General features: G+C 44.1%; 3 protein-coding genes across 3 annotated transcripts; all 3 read left to right on the top strand.

Annotated features, from left to right (window-relative positions):
* The first annotated feature begins 56 nt into the window (after positions 1 to 56).
* LOC103184154 lies at positions 57 to 14,785 on the top strand. Its single transcript, XM_042340100.1, is given in 12 exon segments — positions 57 to 1,136; positions 1,139 to 1,483; positions 1,486 to 2,446; positions 3,022 to 3,030; positions 4,442 to 4,854; positions 4,857 to 5,123; positions 5,126 to 6,307; positions 6,310 to 6,876; positions 8,748 to 8,755; positions 8,860 to 11,204; positions 11,319 to 11,328; positions 11,893 to 14,785. Coding segments are annotated over 12 exon segments (9,693 nt in total). The 5' UTR covers positions 57 to 70; the 3' UTR covers positions 14,413 to 14,785.
* A 355-nt stretch (positions 14,786 to 15,140) lies between these two features.
* On the top strand, positions 15,141 to 17,744 carry LOC103184114 (protocadherin-10-like). Its single transcript, XM_007901971.2, has one exon. It carries the CDS (start codon positions 15,188 to 15,190, stop codon positions 17,669 to 17,671), a length of 2,484 nt encoding a protein of 827 aa, XP_007900162.2. The 5' UTR covers positions 15,141 to 15,187; the 3' UTR covers positions 17,672 to 17,744.
* A 773-nt stretch (positions 17,745 to 18,517) lies between these two features.
* Positions 18,518 to 20,923, top strand: LOC103172942 (protocadherin-10-like). The gene has a single exon (XM_042340099.1). The coding sequence runs from the start codon at positions 18,518 to 18,520 to the stop codon at positions 20,921 to 20,923; it is 2,406 nt and encodes an 801-aa protein (XP_042196033.1).
* Positions 20,924 to 21,201: the final 278 nt, after the last annotated feature.

Raw genomic sequence — 21,201 nt, 5'->3', positions numbered from 1 at the left:
GTGAGTGGAATCAGTAATGGCGAATCCACGGAGCGGCGGGTTGTTAACGTGGAAGGTCGCGCGTTTCGTTATGTTGCTTTGTGTGACCGACCTAACATCTGGGCAGATTCGCTACTCTATTCCTGAAGAATTGGAACTGGGCGCTTTTGTTGGGAATGTGGCTGAAGATTTGGGGTTGAAGATTCAGGAGCTGTCTCGGCGGAAATGCCGTCTGGTCTCTGACAAAAGAAAGCAGTATTTGGAGGTGAAGATGGAGAATGGGATTTTGTTTGTGAATGAAAGGATCGACAGAGAGCAGCTCTGTGGGCAGGGCTCTGCCTGTTCTCTCTCCTTTGAGGTAATTGTTGAAAACCCTTTGGAAATGTTTCGTGTTGACGTGGAGATACTAGATATAAATGATAATTCCCCCAGCTTCCCCAGTAGCGTTTTTCCCTTGCAAATAGCGGAGTCAATGGCGCCGGGAGCTCGCTTCCCTCTTGAGAGCGCGCAAGACCCGGACACGGGCACAAACGCAGTCAGCACTTACCAGATCAGTGCAAACAACCATTTCAGTCTGAAAGTGCAGACAAGGAGCGGAGGTACTAAAGTTCCCGTGTTAGTGTTGGATAAACAATTGGACCGCGAACAGCAGTCAGTCTTTGAGTTGGTGCTGACAGCCTTTGACGGCGGCAATCCACAAAGATCGGGCAACGCTGAAATCACTATCTCTGTATTGGACAATAATGACAACGCGCCTGTCTTTGATCGCGAATCGTACAGAGCCAATTTATTAGAAAACTCGCCCGTTGGAACATTGGTAATAAAGGTAAACGCCGCTGATTTGGACGAAGGTGCAAATGGTGAAGTGAAATATTCTTTCAGCAAACGGGCCTCGCAACATGTGCGAGAATTGTTCAGTTTGGATGTGAACACTGGAGAGATTCGAGTTCAAGGAGATCTGGATTTTGAAGAAACAAACCTTTATGAACTTGATATACAAGCTATGGACAATGGCGCACCTGCAATGGCAGGACATTCAAGTGTTCTGGTAGCCCTAACTGATGTAAACGATAATGTGCCCAAGATACAACTGACCTCTGTGTCCAGCACCGTCCGTGAAGACATTGTACCCGGGACTGTGATAGCTGTGATCAGTGTAACGACGAAGATTCTGCAAAAAACGGACAGGTTAATTGTCAGATTCCCAAGAATATACCATTTAAACTCCAAAAATCTTCCGAAAACCAATACAAATTAGTTACGAGTGGTGTACTAGATCGTGAGAAGGTTCCTGTCTACGATATTTGTATATCGGCCTGGGATTCAGGCTCCCCACCTCTTTCAACTAATAAAACAATTCTGGTGTCAGTTTCTGATATCAATGACAACGCGCCCCGGTTTGACCAGTCCTCATACAATGCATATGTGATGGAAAACAACGCTCCCGGTGATTCCATTCTATCAATTACAGCTTTGGATCCTGATTTAGACCAGAATTCCTACGTGTCTATTCCATCCTGGAGAATTATATGTCGTCATTTCCTTACGTCAGTATTGACTCGAAAAGTGGGAACATTTACGCGCTGCGCTCTTTTGACTACGAGCGGCTAAAACACTTTCAGATCCAAGTTCAGGCGCGGGATTCCGGATCCCCGTCACTGAGCAGCAGCGCCGCAGTCAATGTGATTATCTTGGATCAAAATGACAACGCTCCCGCGGTGGTTTCCCCTGTAACACGGAACGGATCAGCAACCGTGGGTCCAGTGCCCCAGTCAGCACCAGCGGGATACTTGGTGACCAAAGTAATGGCGACTGATGCTGATTCTGGTCAGAACGCACGGCTTTCATATCAGCTGCTTAAAGCTACTGACCCCAATTTGTTCAGCCTGGGACGCAATTCTGGAGAAATCAGAGTAAGCAGAACTTTATTGGACAAAGATGGCACCAAACAAAGTCTGCTCGTCTTGATAAGGGACAACGGACAGCCCAGCCTTTCCGCCACAGTGACTGTCATTGTTCCCATCATGGCCAACCTCACCGGACCCGAGTTTGAACATAGCAACCTTCTCCAAACCTCTGAGGGTTTCTCTCATCTCAATCTGTATTTAATCATCACTTTTGCCACGACTTCATTCGTATTTCTTTTGACCATTATAGTCCTAATTGCTATCAAATGCCGCCAAGATCACAACTTTACTGATGGATACAAGTCCGAATTCTGCTGTTGCAGATGGAGAAATTCAAGGGAATCTTTCACTCGGAGATCCGCACCAAGAGAATCCCTGAATTACGATGGAGTTATGGAAGGTGCCCCCATTCCCGGAAGCTACAATTACAGATTTTGCCTTTCTCCGGAGGCATCTAAAAGCGACTTCCTGTTCTTGAAAACCTACAATTCGACTTTACAACCGAGTACACTCAGAATGACTGACACCCACGGGGCAAAGAATGTGGCCAGGAATTCACAGTAACCTGGTATAGGCAATGAATTTCATTCATAACGTGAGTTAGTACATATCTTTCTCTCTAACATATGACTTAATCATTATCATAATATCTTCCTCTCATCGTGTCTCTTATTATTACGTTGTGTCTTAAATGCTGGTCTGTTCTAATTTCTTACAAATAAATAAATGGATAGCATCAGTGTTTGGTGTCCTCGATCCATTCCGAAACATTTTTAGATTTTAATAGGTTTCTCCGTTTGTCAGGCTTCTTACATCAGACATATGTGAGAATTATAGCTGTGGCTGCACCTCAACACGTTCGTTGACTATCCTAGCACTCTTAGCAAGGTCATATTTGCGAGATATCTGCATTCTATTGTGGTGCCTGATTGAGATATTTCCTTGGATCAGAACTAAAACGTCTGAATGAAAGGAAACTCCACTAACCCACTGCGTCACCGAGAGTTTGGTGTGCTTAGTTCAGCAATATAAATGAATGGAATCAGCATGAATTCCATATCAGTAGCATTGGTATTAACGCTCCATTTGTTTTGTTTTTGTGTATTGCAACTTATATCTTTATTCTTGTTCAAAGGACAACGAGGTACTCGACTTTCCAACACAAGACACACCTGCCTGCACACATAGAATTGGACTACAGCCATGTGGCAAGAACAAGTCACTATTTTGGTCTGATGGGTTTGATAGTAAACCATGATGAGAAGTGAGGGGCAAAAATTTTGATTGTTAAATCGCATGAATGATTTAACGTCAATAAATACAAAATGCAAATCTCATCTAAAGAGACAGTTTGGCATTGCATGTTTTTTTTAAAAGTGAAGTTTCGTAGCAATTAGCTGTAGTTATACTTTTGCTGCTGATTTATATGCCTGTAAAGTATGAATAAAAAGTAGAAGGGACGACAAGAACTCTTGTAGATCTGCGTAGGTTTATCGGGGGGAAGTACAACATATTCCAGGCTGTGCGGACACCAAAATAATCGCTCCTGATGCAGATTCTGGCCAGAACGCACGTCGTTCCTAGAAGCTGATGGATACCATATACTAGCTCCCCCCTCACCCCAACCCCTTTCGGTGAGGGTGTCACTGGAGAAATCAGAACAGTGGGAAGTTTTGTGGAACAAAGATGCCAAGACACAAGGCCTGGTCATCTTGGTGAAGGACATTCAAAAACCCATCCTCTCCACCACTGCCATAATACTTTATTTCCTGCTACTGAAAATACCTTTGAGCAAATTGATCAATCCGGAAAGCCATTCCACCGGTTGCAACAAATTGTAAAAATCTGTAATAATATAATAATAATCCTTACAGTTGACATAGCGTCTTCCTTTTTGCAAGTTAAGACGTCTCATAGTGCTTCACTTAGTATATTGTAAAGTGGATTGACTGTTTATTTAGTGGGCAAACGTGGCAGCCAATTGCGCACAGCAGTATTCCCCCAAAACAGTCGTGGATAGAGTAACTAATTATTTTATGGATTATTACCCCTGGAAAGCGATTCGCCAATCGACTAACAACCGTAAATATTTGTAAACAATTAAGACAAAATAAAGATCCAATAAAGGTGAACTGAACCATTATTTCTATCCAAGGGCGTTAGGGTTTCACAACAGTGGTTGTTGTGGTTGTTGTGGTCCATCACTTTGGAAGCAGCCTCGCTTTAAGAAAAGCACAGTGCAGTTATTGGCCGGGACTCGTTGTGTCGCTGTCCACCAATAAGGGGTAGAAATGTTCTGAGAGAGATCTATCCACGCCTCCCACTTCACCAGACGCAGAACAGAATCGAAGAAGAAAGCTGCGCAGTGCCTCCGTTAGCAGTGAGTGTGGGGCCCTGATCAGGAAACAGCTCTGAGGGCGTATATTTGAATTATTCGGTTTAAAATCGAGATAAGGCGCATTTCTAAAGGCAATTTGCTCCCGGGACAATCACTGGGATAACACATTCTGTGTACGGTGTTAAATAAAACAATCAACGATGGCGAATTCACGGAGCGGCCGGACATCAACATGCAAGGTCGTGCGTTTTATTGTCCTGCTTTGTGTCTCGGACCTGACTTCTGCACAGATTCGCTACTCCATTCCCGAGGAACAGGAGCGCGGCGCCTTTGTTGGGAATATCGCCGAGGATTTGGGATTGAACAGCCCGAAATTGTCTGCTCGGAAATGTCGTCTCGTCTCTCAAGACGGGAAGCAATACTTCGGGATAAACATGGAGAATGGGATTTTATTTGTGAATGAAAGAGTCGACAGAGAACAGCTATGTGGCGAGAGCTCCACTTGTTCCCTTTCTTTTGAGGTAAGAATCGAAAATCCTTCGGAGACGCATCGTGTTGAAATAGAGATTTCAGACATCAATGATAATCCACCCGGTTTCCCAAAGAGCGAGTTAGCCTTGGAAATCGCCGAGTAACGGCACCTGGAACGCGCTTCCCTCTCGAGAGCGCGCACGATCCGGACGTGGGTATGAATACGGTCAATAATTATCAGCTCAGTTCAAATGAACACTTCTCGCTGAAAGTACAGACTAGAAGCAGTGGCAATAAAATTGTCGAGTTGCTCTTAGAGAAGCCATTGGACCGGGAACAGCAGTCAACCTTTCATCTTATGTTAACTGCCTTTGATGGCGGAAGCCCAAAGAGATCGGGCACAGTTGAGATCATCATCAGTGTAGGGGACCAAATGATAATGCGCCTGTGTTTGACCGTGAGGTGTACAGAACCGATTTATCGGAAAACGCACCCAAGGGTACCTTGGTGATCAAAGTCAATGCGGATGATTCAGACCAAGGCACAAATGCCGACCTGACATATTCTTTCAGTAAACACGCCTCACGACAAGTGCGAGAGTTGTTCAGTTTGGACCCAGAGACCGGGGAGATAAGAGTCCAAGGACCGCTGGATTTTGAAAAGTCAAACATTTACGAACTTGATGTACAAGCGGTGGATCACGGCGCACCCACGATGGCGGGACATTCCAGTGTTCTCGTCAGACTCACTGATGTGAATGATAACAGCCCCGACATACAACTAACGTCAGTCTCCAGCACGGTGGGTGAGGAGGCAGCCCCGGGGACTGTGATCGCTGTGATCAGTGTGACGGATCTCGATTCTGGCAAAAACGGGGAGGTTCATTGTCAGATTCCCAGAAATGTTCCTTTCCAGCTCCAAAAATCCCCAGAGAACAACTACAAGTTAGTCACAAGCGATAGACTGGATCGTGAGAAAGTTGACAGATACAACGTGAACATACTAGCCTGGGACTCCGGGTCTCCCCCTCTTTCTACCAATAAAACAATCGAAGTGTCAGTGTCGGATATCAATGACAACGCGCCCCGGTTTGACCAGTCCTCATACACTGCATATGTGATGGAGAACAACGCTCCCGGTGACTCCATTCTATCAGTGACAGCTTTGGATCCTGATTTAGACCAGAATTCCCACGTGTCCTATTCCATCCTGGAGAATCCCATACAGGATATGACGTCTTTTCCTTACGTCAGCGTCGACTCGAAAAGTGGGAACATTTACGCGCTGCGCTCTTTTGACTACGAGCGGCTAAAACACTTTCAGATCCAAGTTCAGGCGCGGGATTCCGGATCCCCGTCACTGAGCAGCAGCGCCGCAGTCAATGTGATTATCTTGGATCAAAATGACAACGCTCCCGCGGTGGTTTCCCCTGTAACACGGAACGGATCAGCAACCGTGGGTCCAGTGCCCCAGTCAGCACCAGCGGGATACTTGGTGACCAAAGTAATGGCGACTGATGCTGATTCTGGTCAGAACGCACGGCTTTCATATCAGCTGCGTAAAGCCACTGATCCCAGTTTGTTCACTGTGGGACTGCAGTCCGGAGAAATTCGGTTGTCCGAAATATACTTGACACTGACGCCCCCAAGGAAAGTTTAGTAATCCTGATTAAAGACAATGGACAGCCTCGATTCTCTGCTACAGTGACTATCGGTTTCTCAATCGTGGCTAATGTGACCGGAAACGATTTTAAACACAGCAACTTCCTAAAAAACTCTGAACGTTTCTCTGACCTGAATCTGTATTTGATCATTATTTTTGGCACCACTTCGTTTCTGTTTCTGCTGATTATCATGATGCTTGTTGCCCTAAAATGCCATCAAGATAGAAGCATTGGTCGTGGGTATGATTCAGGAATTTGCTGTTATAGCAGGAAGGAGTCAAGGGAAGGGTTTGCTCGGAGGTCAACTGCAAGAGAATCCATGCATTACCCTGGAATGAGAGAAAGTGGCGCCATTCCTGACGCGTACAATTACAGATTTTGTCTCTCCCCGGAATCAGCTAAAAGCGATTTTCTTTTTCTCAAAAGCTACAATTCCACCTTACCCCAGAGCACCCTCAAGATCACTGACACCAACGTGGTGAAGGAATTTGACCAGCAATTCAATTCGGCGATGAAAGGTCAATAATTTCCTTTGAGAAGGTGATGCACTTAATTTGTCCATTGGTGCTGAGAAGCACAGAGCTAATGTGACAGACACAGATAGAGTCGTGGAGCAGATCAGATAGACGTGTAAATACATACACAACTATTATTCTAAAGTGAATTTTATACTTAATAATGTGAATATCATGCAGCAATGACGTTTCTATTTTAAGCTGGCAACACAATCGACAAACACTCCAAGGTCAGGTCTAAAGACCAATTAGTTGCACTCCAGTTTAAATGATTTAAATGAACGAGGTGGATGGATTTTAAGTAACTTTTAACTTGTGAAACGTTAGAGAATAATATTGTGTAATATTCATCGGTAGAACTGCCCATGTAACAGATTTTGTGCTAGCTTTCATCACAGCATTTTAGCAGATTGAAGATTACAACAACAACAGCAAATTACACTTGTATGGCGCTCTTTACGTCGGAAAGACGCTCCAGGGTGCTGGACAATACACTCTAACGCATTAAGGAATAACACTGAGTTTTGTTTTCCTCCATATTTGGTATGTTCCTGCCAGCTTGTGGTCACTCTCAATTGGCTGGTCATCAAGTCATCGGTTCATATCCGCAATCTGATACTATTTATTAAGAATTGTAAATCTAACATTGAGTAATTGTATCTCAGATTTTATTTAGTCACATTTGTAGAGAGATTTCTGCCACCAAAGACGTGCCTTGTTGGTTGGTGAATATCACAGCAGTTTTGCAATAGACAATTTGTTAATTTCCACTAAACATTTGTTCTCCTCTTTCCCAACATTTTACTAATTACTTTATTTCCCTTTATTGCAGGAAAATAAACCATCTTGATCAAGAAAATCTTCTCTTATCTATTTCAGAGGAATTATGTGGACTTTATGTGTCTTTAAATGTTTTCTCAACCCTCGCATAACTTCACTAGGATTTAACTTAATATCTTTACAAAACGTTTTCTGATTTCTTATAGCATGAAGTGGATTGTTTATTGATGTCCTGAACTTTCTATGATATACACAAGGGAATATCAATATTTCCAATTAAATATTTACCAAATAATGCCATTTTGATAAATCCATTTTCTGTTCATATTCGCCGTATTGTTGTCTCTAACTGTCTTAAGAAGTATTAGGCGTAATTTGGAGACACCAGAGTGTGCGTTGGACGTACGTCTGGAGTTTAACCAGTTAAAAAAAAAGTAGCCTGCCATTGGGAATACTGTCTAGTCAGTTTGTTTCTGTTCTTCCAGATAAGACCATCCTACCCATTAGGCCTTTAGCTTTGCAAGGTTAACAAGAGTCGAGTGAGAAGCATCATGATCGCCAAATTTAGATACTTTTGCGCTCCCACTTACTACGGTGGACAATAAAGTCATCCAAATCATAAGATATCAACTTAATTCGAATATTAAGAACCAGTTAGATAGATTCCAACAGAAGTTAATAAAGAATAAGCCCACTATTAACATAAGCGTGCAGTTTCTGCTTTCCTCACACAGAGCAAGCACCTTGTTGGAGATACTTTCATTGGAGCCACAAACCAAGAATATGTATTGCTTCATTGGTAGGTATTAGGACTTTCCTGCAGTTCAGCTTTAAATAAAGCTGAATGCAGTTATTGGTTGAGGCTCTTCGTGTCGCTGTCTGCCAATAAGGAGCTCCTACGTTTAAGAGATCTACCCTTTCCCCCACCCCCATCACAAAAAGCAGATCAGACGCGCAGAGAAAGACACAGAGTGCGTGCCTGCGTTTGGGAAGCGTAGCCATGTTCAGAGAGGCAGAACTCGATTATTTCAATGCCAGGTTTTAATATCGATACATCCACACATTATGCTTACCCGTGTACTTGTCTGACAAAGAACTGGACGTAAGTAACACAGAAGATTTTGTTTAATATAACGGAGCACCAGGAAATTTAAAACCACAACAATGGCGAGCGCGCTCGGCTGCAGTCAGTCGTTCTTTCTCCAGCTCCTGCTCTGGGACCTTGCACTCGGCCAAATACGCTACTCTATTCCCGAGGAGATGGAGCACGGCGCCTTTGTTGGGAACCTTGTGGAAGATTTAGGGCTAAACGTGCGGATGTTGGCGGCTCGCAAATTCCGCCTGGTCTCCGGGGACAGAAAGCAGTATCTGAAGGTAAATTTTGACAACGGGGTTCTGTTTGTGAATGAGAGAATCGATAGAGAACAGCTGTGTGGACAGAGCTCCACCTGCTCGCTACCTTTTGAAGTCGCGGTTGAGAATCCCATGGAAATACATCGCGTCGAAGTGGAGATAGCGGACATTAACGATAATTCCCCCAGTTTTCCGAAAAGCGATTCTTATCTGCAAATCGGTGAATCGATCGCTCCAGGAGCGCGCTTCCCTCTCGAGAGCGCGCACGATCCCGACATCGGCGTCAACACTGTCAGCTCTTACCAAATCACTTCAAACGATCACTTCGGGTTGAACATCCAGGCGAGAAACGATGGCAGTAAAATTGTCGAGCTATTGTTGGAAAAGGCTTTGGATCGCGAGCAACAGCCATTTCTACTGCTCGTCCTGACGGCCATTGACGGTGGAGTCCCGCACAGATCTGGCACAACGGAGATTAGTATTGCTGTATTAGATGCCAATGATAATGCACCTTTATTCAACCATGAAATATATAGGGCAAGTGTACCAGAAAACGCACCAAAGGGGACATTAGTGACACAAATCAACGCTGCCGATTTAGACCAGGGTACAAACGCTGAGATAAAATATACATTCTCCAAACATTCAGCCGAAAGGGGGCGCGAGCTTTTCCAGTTGGATTCGGAAACTGGTGAGATAAAAGTTCAAGCAGGTCTCGATTTTGAAGAGGCAAATATTTATGAACTTTATGTACAAGCGACAGACAACGGCGCACCTCCGATGGCGGGTCATGCCAAAGTTGTTGTCAACCTAATCGATTTGAATGATAATGCTCCTGAGATAAAATTAACTTCAGTCACCAACGTGATCACTGAAGACGCCACACCTGGTACTATAGTGGCTGGTATAACTGTTACTGATGTAGATTCCGGTGAAAACGGACAGGTCCGATGCCAGATCCCTACTTCCATTCCATTTAAACTTCAAACGTCTCCAAACAATCAATATACGTTGATGGTGGGTGACATACTGGATCGTGAAAAGCAATCTTCGTACAACGTGTCCATTTCAGCCTGGGACGGTGGGACTCCTCCTCTTTCAACAAACCAAACCATCGTGGTGACGGTTTCTGATGTGAATGACAACGCTCCAGAGTTCACGCAATCTTCCTATAACGTTTACCTGATGGAGAACAACACTCCCGGGGCCTCCATATTTGCAGTGACCGCTTTAGATCCGGATGGGGACCAGAATGGGGAAATCTCCTATTCTGTTGTGGAGAACCAGATCCAAGACGTGTCTGCCACCGCTTACATCAGTATCAGCTCTAAGAGTGGTAACATTTACGCACTGCGCTCCTTTGACTATGAACAACTGAAGCATTTCCAGATCAAAGTTCAAGCTCAGGATGGTGGGTTTCCCCCATTGACCAGTGTTGCCCTCGTGAATGTTATAATCCTGGATCAAAACGACAATGCGCCATTTATTGTTTCAGCTATAACATGGAATAACTCCACAGCAGTGGAGATACCACTACGGTCAACATACCCAGGTTATTCAGTCACTAAGGTGTTGGGCACTGATGCAGATTCTGGTCAGAACGCACGGCTTTCCTATCAGCTGATGGATGCCACTGATCCCAGTCTGTTCAGTGTGGGGCTGCTCACTGGAGAGATCAGAACACTGCGAAGATTGTTGGAGGAAGACGCCACCACACAGAGTCTGGTCATTTTGGTGAAGGACAATGGGCAGCCCAGCCTGTCCAGCACGGCCACTCTCCTCTTCTCTCTCCTATCCAATGTCACTGATATTTTGCCTGAACCAAGTGACCTATCCAACAAACGGCATTATTTTTCGAATCTAAATCTTTATGCAATCGTGGGTTTAGGATCAACTTCCTTTATATTTCTTGTCACTATAATTCTGCTGGTCGCCATCAAATGCAAACAAGACCGAAATATCTCCACAGTTTGTTGCTGTTTGGGCCAGACAATTTCTGAAGATAATTTTAGTCGAAGGTCCGCACCACACCAAGCTGTAAATTATACTGGAGTTGGAGCTGAACCTTACCATTATAGCATTTGCTTATCCCCAGAGTCATCCAAGAGCGAATTTCTATACCTGAAGCCCTACACTGCCACATTGCCCTACAGTGATGTCAGTGTCAACAACACAACTGCCAGACACGAATTTAAACAGTAATTGTGTCATGGAAGTGACGTTTATTTACTCCCGTTAAGCAAAGATCGTGTTCATGGTGGCTTTGCATATGTTTTGGAGGTGCGTAAAAAGCAACTTGCTTTTTATGATAGTACGAGTTCGGTAAATATGATTCGAAGCAGTTATTGCTTAGCATTTCAATGTTTTCCATTCTTTGTCGATCATGTTGTAGCGTCTGAGAGATGTTAATATTGGAAAAGCAACAGTTTTATTATTTAAACATGCCATTATTTCGAGGTTGAATATCTAAGATGGGATAAGATGTACTAAGCAGTGAGCGCAGGAGGAGTAGCAATGACTCATAGTAACTTGACATAATGTGTCACTGTCGTTGCTGAGAAATTTATTTGATGGCCAAATTTATGTTACTAAATTCATGTTCAAATTGTAAAATAATTATGGTAATGTGTACCACTGACTGAATTTGGATAATATGTGAGAAAAATAACGTTTTGATGATATTATAAATTTCCGTCTGGCTTTAAGAAAAGTGTAATGTAGTTATTGGTTGGGACTCTTCGTGTCGCTGTGTACCAATGAGGAGCCGAGACGTTGGCGGCGATCTACCCCCTCCCCCACCACAAAAGGCTAAAGCGAATAACAGAGGAACAACACAACAGTCCCTGCGTTTGCGCCGCGGAGCCATCTTCAGGGAGCCAGATCTAGCGGAGTTCAAGGTTTCACATTAATGTCGGTACTTTTGATGGGTGGAAATATAAATTTCGAGTTGAGGAAGAAGCTCATCGCTGTTGGGAACAAAGAAAATCGCATCGCAGAAGAATGGCGAATGCGCTCAGCTGCGGGCCGGCTTTCATTTTGCTGTTGTTTGTGTCGGACCTGGTATCGGGGCTAATTCACTACTCGATTCCCGAGGAACTGGAGCAAGGCGCCTTTGTTGGGAATATCGTTAGAGATTTAGGATTAAACGTTGAGAGATTGCCGGCTCGCAAGTTCCAGCTCGTCTCTGATGACAGCCGTCAGTATCTGAAGGTAAATTTTGAAAACGGGATTTTATTTGTGAATGAAAGAATCGACAGAGAAGAGCTGTGTGGACAGAACCCGACCTGTTCCCTTTCCTTTGAAGCAGCGGTCGACAATCCTTTAGAAGTGCATCCTATTGAAGTAGAGATTGTGGATATTAATGATAATTCACCAAGATTTCCAAGAGATGCATTTTCCTTACAAATATATGAATCAAATGTGCCGGGAGCGAGCTTTCCTCTCGAGAGCGCCTATGATTCTGACGTGGGCGTGAATACAATCAACATTTACCAAATCAGTTCGAACGATTATTTCGGCCTAAAAGTGCAAACGAGAAGCGATGGCGGTAAAATTGTCCAGTTATTGCTGAAGAAGGCTTTGGATCGTGAACAGGAGTCAGCGTTTCAGCTTGTCCTGACGGCCATTGATGGCGGAAATCCGCACAGGTCTGGCACAGCTGAGATTATTATCAATGTTCAAGACACTAATGACAATTCTCCTGTTTTTGATCGTGAGATATACAGAGCAAACATTCCAGAAAATGCATCAAAGGGAACCTCAGTGATACAAATCAACGCTGTCGATTTGGACGCAGGTATAAATGCTGATTTAAACTACACCTTTTCCAGTTATTCTTCCATAAGGGGGCGCGAGATTTTCAAATTAGATTCCGAAAGTGGTGAGATAAAGCTTCAAGGTGTTCTCGATTTTGAGGAGACCAATGTTTATGAACTTTATGTACAAGCGACAGACAAGGGAACGCCTCCAATGGTGGGGCATGCGAGAGTTATTGTCAAAATAACCGACGTGAATGATAACGCTCCTGAGATAAAACTGAGCTCGATATCACGTGTGGTTCCAGAAGATGCTGCAACCGGGACTGTGGTGACTGTGATAAGTGTATCGGATCGAGATTCTGTTGAAAACGGACAAGTTCACTGCAAGGTTCCCATGAACATCCCATTTGGACTTCAAACGTCTGCCAACAACCAGTACAAATTGGTTGTGGGTGAGACATTGGATCGAGAGAAGCAATCTTCGTATAACATCTCCATTCTCGCCTGGGACGGAGGAACTCCGCCGCTTTTTGCAAACAGAACTATATTGGTGACGGTTTCTGATGTGAATGACAACACTCCAGAGTTCACGCAATCTTCCTATAACGTTTACCTGATGGAGAACAACACTCCCGGGGCCTCCATATTTGCAGTGACCGCTTTAGATCCGGATGTGGACCAGAATGGGGAAATCTCCTATTCTGTTGTGGAGAACCAGATCCAAGACGTGTCTGCCACCGCTTACATCAGTGTCAGCTCTAAGAGCGGTAACATTTACGCGCTGCGCTCCTTTGACTACGAACAACTGAAGCATTTCCAGATCAAAGTTCAAGCTCAGGATGGTGGGTTTCCCCCATTGAGCAGTGTTGCCTTCGTGAATGTTATAATCCTGGATCAAAATGACAATGCGCCATTCATTTTTTCACCTGTAACAAGGAAAAACTCCACAGCAGTGGAGATACCACTACGGTCAACATACCCAGGTTATTTAGTCACTAAGGTGTTGGGCACTGATGCAGATTCTGGTCAGAACGCACGGCTTTCCTATCAGCTGATGGACGCCACTGATCCCAGTCTGTTCAGTGTGGGGCTGCTCACTGGAGAGATCAGAACACTGCGAAGATTGTTGGAGGAAGACGCCACCACACAGAGTCTGGTCATTTTGGTGAAGGACAATGGACAGCCCAGCCTGTCCAGCACGGCCACTCTCCTCTTCTCACTGCTATCCAATGTCACTGATATTGTGCCTGAACCAAGTGACCGAATCAGCCCTCGGGGGATTTTTTCGCATCTAAATCTTTATGCAATCGTGGGTTTAGGATCAACTTCCTTTATATTTCTTGTCACTATAATTCTACTGGTTGCCATCAAGTGCAAACAAGACAGAAATATCACTAAAGGATACAACTCCAGAGTTTGTTGTTGTTTGGGTCCGAGCGTTTCTGAGGATAGTTTTAATCCAAGGGCTGCACCGCATCAAGGTGTAAGTTATACTGGAGTTGGAGCTGAACCTTATCATTATAGCATTTGCTTATCTCCAGAATCTTCCAAGAGCGAATTTCTGTACCTCAAGCCCTACACTGCCACATTGCCCTACAGTGATGTCAGTGTTAACCATACAATCGCCAGACACGAATTTAAACAGTAATTGGGTAATTCAAGTGATAGCTATTTATTGCTGTGAAACAAAAACATATCCATGGTAACTGGATATAAATTTTAGGCGTGCGTAATGACCAAGTTGATACTCATACCTGCTTTTATGGTAGTAAAATCTCTATTGTTCCTATGTTCATACATCTGCGACAAATATCATTCTTAACATATATTGCTTGATATTCTAAGTGTTTTCAATTTGGTGTAGACTCTATTAATGTCTGAGAGATGTTGGGGAATATTGTGAAGGCAACAATTTACTCGCATGCCATTATTTCCAAGTTGAATTGCTGGCATGGGATAAAATGTACCAAGCAGTGGACAGCAGTGTGTTTCAGGAATATCAGTGAATATATGTAACTGGTGAGAAATTGACATACTCTGTCCATTACAATGCTCATCAATGTCTTCTATCGTTAAATTGATGTCATTCGAATCATGATTCACATTGTAAAATAATTACGTCCATGTGTACCGCAGCATATATTTTGATAGAACATGAGAAAAAATAATGCTTGCAAAATATAATAAATTTCCGTCTGGCTTTAAGAAAAGTGTAATGTAGTTATTGGTTGGGACTCTTCGTGTCGCTGTGTACCAATGAGGAGCCGAGACGTTGGCGGCGATCTACCCCCTCCCCCACCACAAAAGGCTGAAGTGAATCACAGCGGAAACACCACAACAGTCCCTGCGTTTGCGCCGCGGAGCCATCTTCAGGGAGCCAGATCTAGGGGAGCTGAGGGTTTCACATTAATGTCGGTGTTTTAATGCGTGAAAACATACATTTTCTAGTTGAGGAAGAAGCTGAACGCTGTTGGGAACAAAGAAAATCGCAAGGCAGAAGAATGGCGAATGCGCTCAGCTGCGGGCCGGCTTTCATTTTGCTGTTGTTTGTGTCGGACCTGGTATCGGGGCAAATTCACTACTCGATTCCCGAGGAACTGGAGCAAGGCGCCTTTGTTGGGAATATCGTGAGAGATTTAGGATTAAACGTTGAGAAATTATCGACTCGCAAATTCCGACTGGTCTCTGATGACAGCCGTCAGTATCTGAAGGTAAATTTTGAAAATGGGATTTTATTTGTGAATGAAAGAATCGACAGAGAAGAGCTGTGTGGACAGAGCCCGACCTGTTCCCTTTCCTTTGAAGCTGCGGTTGTCAATCCTTTGGAGGTGCATCCTATTGAGGTAGAAATCGTGGATATTAATGATAATTCCCCGAATTTTCCGAAAGACAAATTTGCTTTGCACATTGGTGAATTAACTGCGCCAGGAGCGAGCTTCCCTCTCGAGAGCGCGCATGATTCTGACGTGGGCGCGAACACAATCAGTACCTATCAGATCAGTTCAAACGGGCATTTCGACTTGAAGGTGCAGACGAGAAGCGATGGTAGTAAAATTGTGGAGCTATTGTTAGAGACGGTTTTGGATCGCGAACAGGAGCCAGAGGTCCAGCTGGTCCTGACAGCCATTGATGATGGAATTCCACAGAGATCTGGTACAGCTGTGATTACTATCACTGTGCTGGATGCGAATGATAATACGCCTACATTTGATCATGAAATATACAGAATAAGTATACCAGAAAATGCACAGAAATGGACCTCAGTAACACAAATCAACGCTATCGATTTGGATGAAGGTATAAATGCTGAAGTAAAATATAGCTTTTCGAGTCATTCTTCCGAAAGGGGGCGCGAGCTTTTCCAGTTAGATTCGGAGACTGGTGAGATAAAAGTTCAAGGGGATCTCGATTTTGAGGAGGCAAATGTTTATGAACTTTATGTGCAATCGACAGACAAGGGAACACCTCCTTTGGCGGGGCATGCCAAAGTTATTGTCAAATTAATTGATGTGAATGACAACGCTCCAGAGATAAAATTACGTTCGATATTACGTGTGGTTCCAGAGGTTGTTAAACCCGGGACTGTGGTGGCTGTGATCAGTGTAACAGATCGAGATTCTGGAGAAAACGGTCATGTTCACTGCACCGTTCCTATGAACATCCCATTCAGACTTCAAAAGTCTACCAACAACCAGTACAAGATGGTTGTGGGTGAGGCAATGGATCGAGAGAAAGAATCCTCGTATAACATCTCCATTCTCGCCTGGGACGGAGGAACCCCACCGCTTTCAGCAAACAGAACTATGTTGGTTTCGGTTTCTGATGTGAATGACAACGCTCCAGAGTTCACGCAATCTTCCTATAACGTTTACCTGATGGAGAATAACACTCCCGGTGCCTCCATATTTGCGGTGGCAGCTTTAGACCCGGATTCGGAGCAGAATGGGGAGATCTCCTATTCTGTTGTGGAGAACCAGATCCAAGACGTGTCTGCCACCGCTTACATCAGTATCAGCTCCAAGAGCGGTAACATTTACGCACTGCGCTCCTTTGACTACGAACAACTGAAGCATTTCCAGATCAAAGTTCAAGCTCAGGATGGTGGGTTTCCCCCATTGAGCAGTGTTGCCCTCGTGAATGTTATAATCCTGGATCAAAACGACAATGCGCCATTTATTGTTTCACCTGTAACATGGAACAACTCCACAGCAGTGGGGATACCACTACGGGCAACATACCCAGGTTATTCAGTCACTAAGGTGTTGGGCACTGATGCAGATTCTGGTCAGAACGCACGGCTTTCCTATCAGCTGATGGACGCCACTGATCCCAGTCTGTTCAGTGTGGGGCTGCTCACTGGAGAGATCAGAACACTGCGAAGATTGTTGGAGGAAGACGCCACCACACAGAGTCTGGTCATTTTGGTGAAGGACAATGGACAGCCCAGCCTGTCCAGCACGGCCACTCTCCTCTTCTCTCTCCTATCCAATGTCACTGATATTGCTCCTGAACCAAATGATCGATTAAACAATCTGGAATATTTTTCGGATCTAAATATTTATTTAATTGCCGGTTTAGGTTCAACTTCCTTTATATTTCTTGTCACGATAATTCTGCTGGTTGCCATCAAGTGTAAACAAGATAGAAATATCACCGAAGGATACAGCTCCGCACTTTGTTGTTGTCTGGGTCAGGGGATTTCAGAGGATAATTTTAATCGAAGACCTGCACCACATCAAGCTGTAAATTATTCTGGGGTTGGAGCTGAACCTTACCATTACAGCATTTGCTTATCTCCAGAATCATCCAAGAGCGAATTCCTGTACCTCAAGCCCTACACTGCCACTTTGCCCTACAGTGAAGTCAGTGTTAACAACACAACCGCCAGACACGAATTTAAACATTGAAGGGGCGCGTATTTATTCCTGTTAAACAAAAAACATATTCATGGTAAGTTGGTATGCAATTTGGGCGTGCGTATAGACCAACTTGATAATCATACCTGTTTTTGTAGTAGTTGAATCTCTGTTGTGCCTACTCTATGTACGACAGCGGTAAATATGATTCTAAACATATATTACTTGACATTTTCAATCTTTCCTCTTCTATGTGGGCCGCATTGATATCTGAGTGATGTGTGGAAATATTGTGAAAGCAACAGTTTACTTGGATGCCATTATTTCAAAGTTGAATATCTGACATGGGATAAAACACATTAAGTAGTCGACAGCAGATTTTCCAGCAATATCAATGATTAATAGTGACAAATAGTTGATAACTTCACATATGCTGTGTCAGTGTCAATACTCATAAATGTCTCATTTGGCTAAATGTTTGTTATTAAGTGAGGTTTACATTGTTAACTAATTGGGGTCATCTGTGTTACACCATAAATTTCGACAGTACATGAGAAAAACAACGTTTCGATGATAGAATAAATTTCCGTCTGCCTTTAAGAAAAGTGTAATGTAGTTATTGGTTGGGACTCTTCGTGTCGCTGTGTACCAATGAGGACCCGAGACGTTGGCGGCGATCTACCCCCTCCCCCACCACAAAAGGCTGAAGTGAATCGCAGCGGAAACACCACAACAGTCCCTGCGTTTGCGCCGCGGAGCCATCTTCAGAAAAGCGGATCTTAGCGGAGTTCAAGGTTTCACGTTAACGTCTGTAATTTAGTGCGTAAAAACATACATTTTCTAGTAGAGGAAGAAGCCGAACGCTGTTGGAAACAAAGAAAATCGCAACGCAGAGGAATGGCGAATGCGCTCAGCTGCGGGCCGGCTTTCATTTTGCTGTTGTTTGTGTCGGACCTGGTATCGGGGCAAATTCACTACTCGATTCCCGAGGAACTGGAGCAAGGCGCCTTTGTTGGGAATATCGTGAGAGATTTAGGATTAAACGTTGAGAAATTATCGGCTCGCAAGTTCCGGCTGGTCTCTGATGACAGCCGTCAGTATCTGAAGGTAAATGTTGAAAATGGGATTTTATTTGTGAATGAAAGAATCGACAGAGAAGAGCTGTGTGGACAGAGCCCGACCTGTTCCCTTTCCTTTGAAGCAGCGGTTGACAATCCTTTAGAGGTGCATCCTATTGAGGTAGAGATCGTGGATATTAATGATAATTCCCCGAATTTTCCGAAAGAAAGAATTGCCTTGCAGATTGGTGAATGGATTACACCAGGGGCGAGCTTCCCTCTCGAGAGCGCGCATGATTTGGACGTGGGCGTGAACGCAATCAACACTTACGAGATCAGTTCTAACGATTATTTCGGGCTGAGTGTTCAGACGAGAAGCGATGGAAGTAAACATGCCGAGTTGTTGTTGGAGAAGGTTTTGGATCGCGAAGATGAATCAGAGTTTAAGCTTGTCCTGACGGCTATTGACGGGGGATATCCCCACCGATCTGGCACAGCCGAGATAAGTATCACTGTTGCAGACATTAATGACAACGCCCCTGTTTTCGATCACGATATATACAGGGCAAGTGTACCAGAAAATGCATCGAAGGGGAGATTAGTGACAAAAATCAACGCTGTCGATTTAGACGCAGGTATAAATGCTGAGGTAAAATATACCTTTTCCAGTTATTCTTCGGAAAGGGGGCGCGAGATTTTCAAGATGGATTCTAAAAGTGGTGAGATAAAGGTTGATGGACTTCTCGATTTTGAGGAGGCGAATGTTTATGAGCTTTACGTACAAGCTACAGACAAGGGAACCATTCCCATGGCGGGCCATGCTAAAGTTATTGTCAAAATAATTGATGTGAATGATAACGCTCCTGAGATAAAATTGCGTTCGATATCACGTGTCGTCCCAGAGGATGTTACACCTGGGACTGTGGTGGCTGTCATTAGTATAACTGATCGAGATTCTGGAGTAAACGGAGAAGTTCACTGCACGGTTCCTATGAACATCCCGTTTAGTCTTCAAAAGTCTCCCAACAACCAGTACAAGTTGATTGCGCGTGAAGTATTGGATCGAGAGAAAGAATCCTCGTATAACATCTCCATTCTCGCCTGGGACGGAGGAACGCCACCGCTTTCTGCAAACAGAACTATGTCGCTGTCGGTTTCTGATGTGAATGACAACGCTCCAGAGTTCACGCAATCTTCCTATAACGTTTACCTGATGGAGAACAACACTCCCGGGGCCTCCATATTTGCAGTGACCGCTTTAGATCCGGATGTGGACCAGAACGGGGAAATCTCCTATTCTGTTGTGGAGAACCAGATCCAAGACGTGTCTGCCACCGCTTACATCAGTGTCAGCTCCAAGAGCGGAAATATTTACGCGCTGCGCTCCTTTGACTATGAACAACTAAAGCATTTCCAGATCAAAGTTCAAGCTCAGGATGGTGGGTTTCCCCCATTCAGCAGTGTTGCCCTCGTGAATGTTATAATCCTGGATCAAAACGACAATGCGCCATTTATTGTTTCACCTGTAACTAGGAAAAACTCCACAGCAGTGGAGATACCACTGCGGTCAACATACCCAGGTTATTTAGTCACTAAGGTGTTGGGCACTGATGCAGATTCTGGTCAGAACGCACGGCTTTCCTATCAGCTGATGGACGCCACTGATCCCAATCTGTTCAGTGTGGGGCTGCTCACTGGAGAGATCAGAACACTGCGAAGATTGTTGGAGGAAGACGCCACCACACAGAGTCTGGTCATTTTGGTGAAGGACAATGGACAGCCCAGCCTGTCCAGCACGGCCACTCTCCTCTTCTCTCTCCTATCCAATGTCACTGATATTGCTCCTGAACCAAATGAGCGATTCAACAATCTGGAATATTTTTCGGATCTAAATCTTTATTTAATTGTCGGTTTAGGATCAACTTCCTTTATATTTCTTGTCACTATAATTCTGCTGGTTGCCATCAAGTGTAAACAAGATAGAAATATCACTGATGGATACAGCTCCGCACGTTGTTGTTGTCTGGATCAGGGGATTTCAGAGGATAATTTTAATCGAAGACCTGCACCACATCAAGCTGTAACTTATTCTGGAGTTGGAGCCGATCCCTATCATTACAGCATTTGCTTATCTCCAGAATCATCCAAGAGCGAATTCCTGTACCTCAAGCCCTACACTGCCACTTTGCCCTATAGTGAAGTCAGTGTTAACAACACAACCGCCAGACACGAATTTAAACATTGAAGTGGCGCGTAATTATTCCTGTTAAACAAAAAACTTATTCATGGTACCTTGGTATAAGTTTTGGGCGTGCGTATAGACCAATTTGATACTCATACCTGTTTTTGTGGTAGTGAAATCTCCGTTGTACCTACTGAACGTACGACTGCGGCAAATATCGCTCTAAACATATTTTACTTGACATTTTCAATGTTTCTGTTCTGTGTGGACTGTGTTAATATCTGAGAGATGTTCGGAAATACTGTGAAAGCAGCAGTTTACTTGCATGCTATTATTTCCAA

The sequence above is a fragment of the Callorhinchus milii genome, unplaced genomic scaffold (assembly GCF_018977255.1).
Source record: "Callorhinchus milii isolate IMCB2004 unplaced genomic scaffold, IMCB_Cmil_1.0 Scaffold13, whole genome shotgun sequence".
In the NCBI taxonomy this organism is placed as follows: Eukaryota; Metazoa; Chordata; class Chondrichthyes; order Chimaeriformes; family Callorhinchidae; genus Callorhinchus; species Callorhinchus milii.
Note: the sequence above shows the minus strand (reverse complement) of the source record. Positions and strands in the feature narration are given on the sequence as shown.

Excerpts from the sequence above, each read along its gene's own strand:
- LOC103184114 (XM_007901971.2), top strand. The coding sequence starts at position 15,188 with ATGCGTGAAAACATACATTTTCTAGTTGAGGAAGAAGCTGAACGCTGT.
- LOC103172942 (XM_042340099.1), top strand. The coding sequence starts at position 18,518 with ATGGCGAATGCGCTCAGCTGCGGGCCGGCTTTCATTTTGCTGTTGTTT.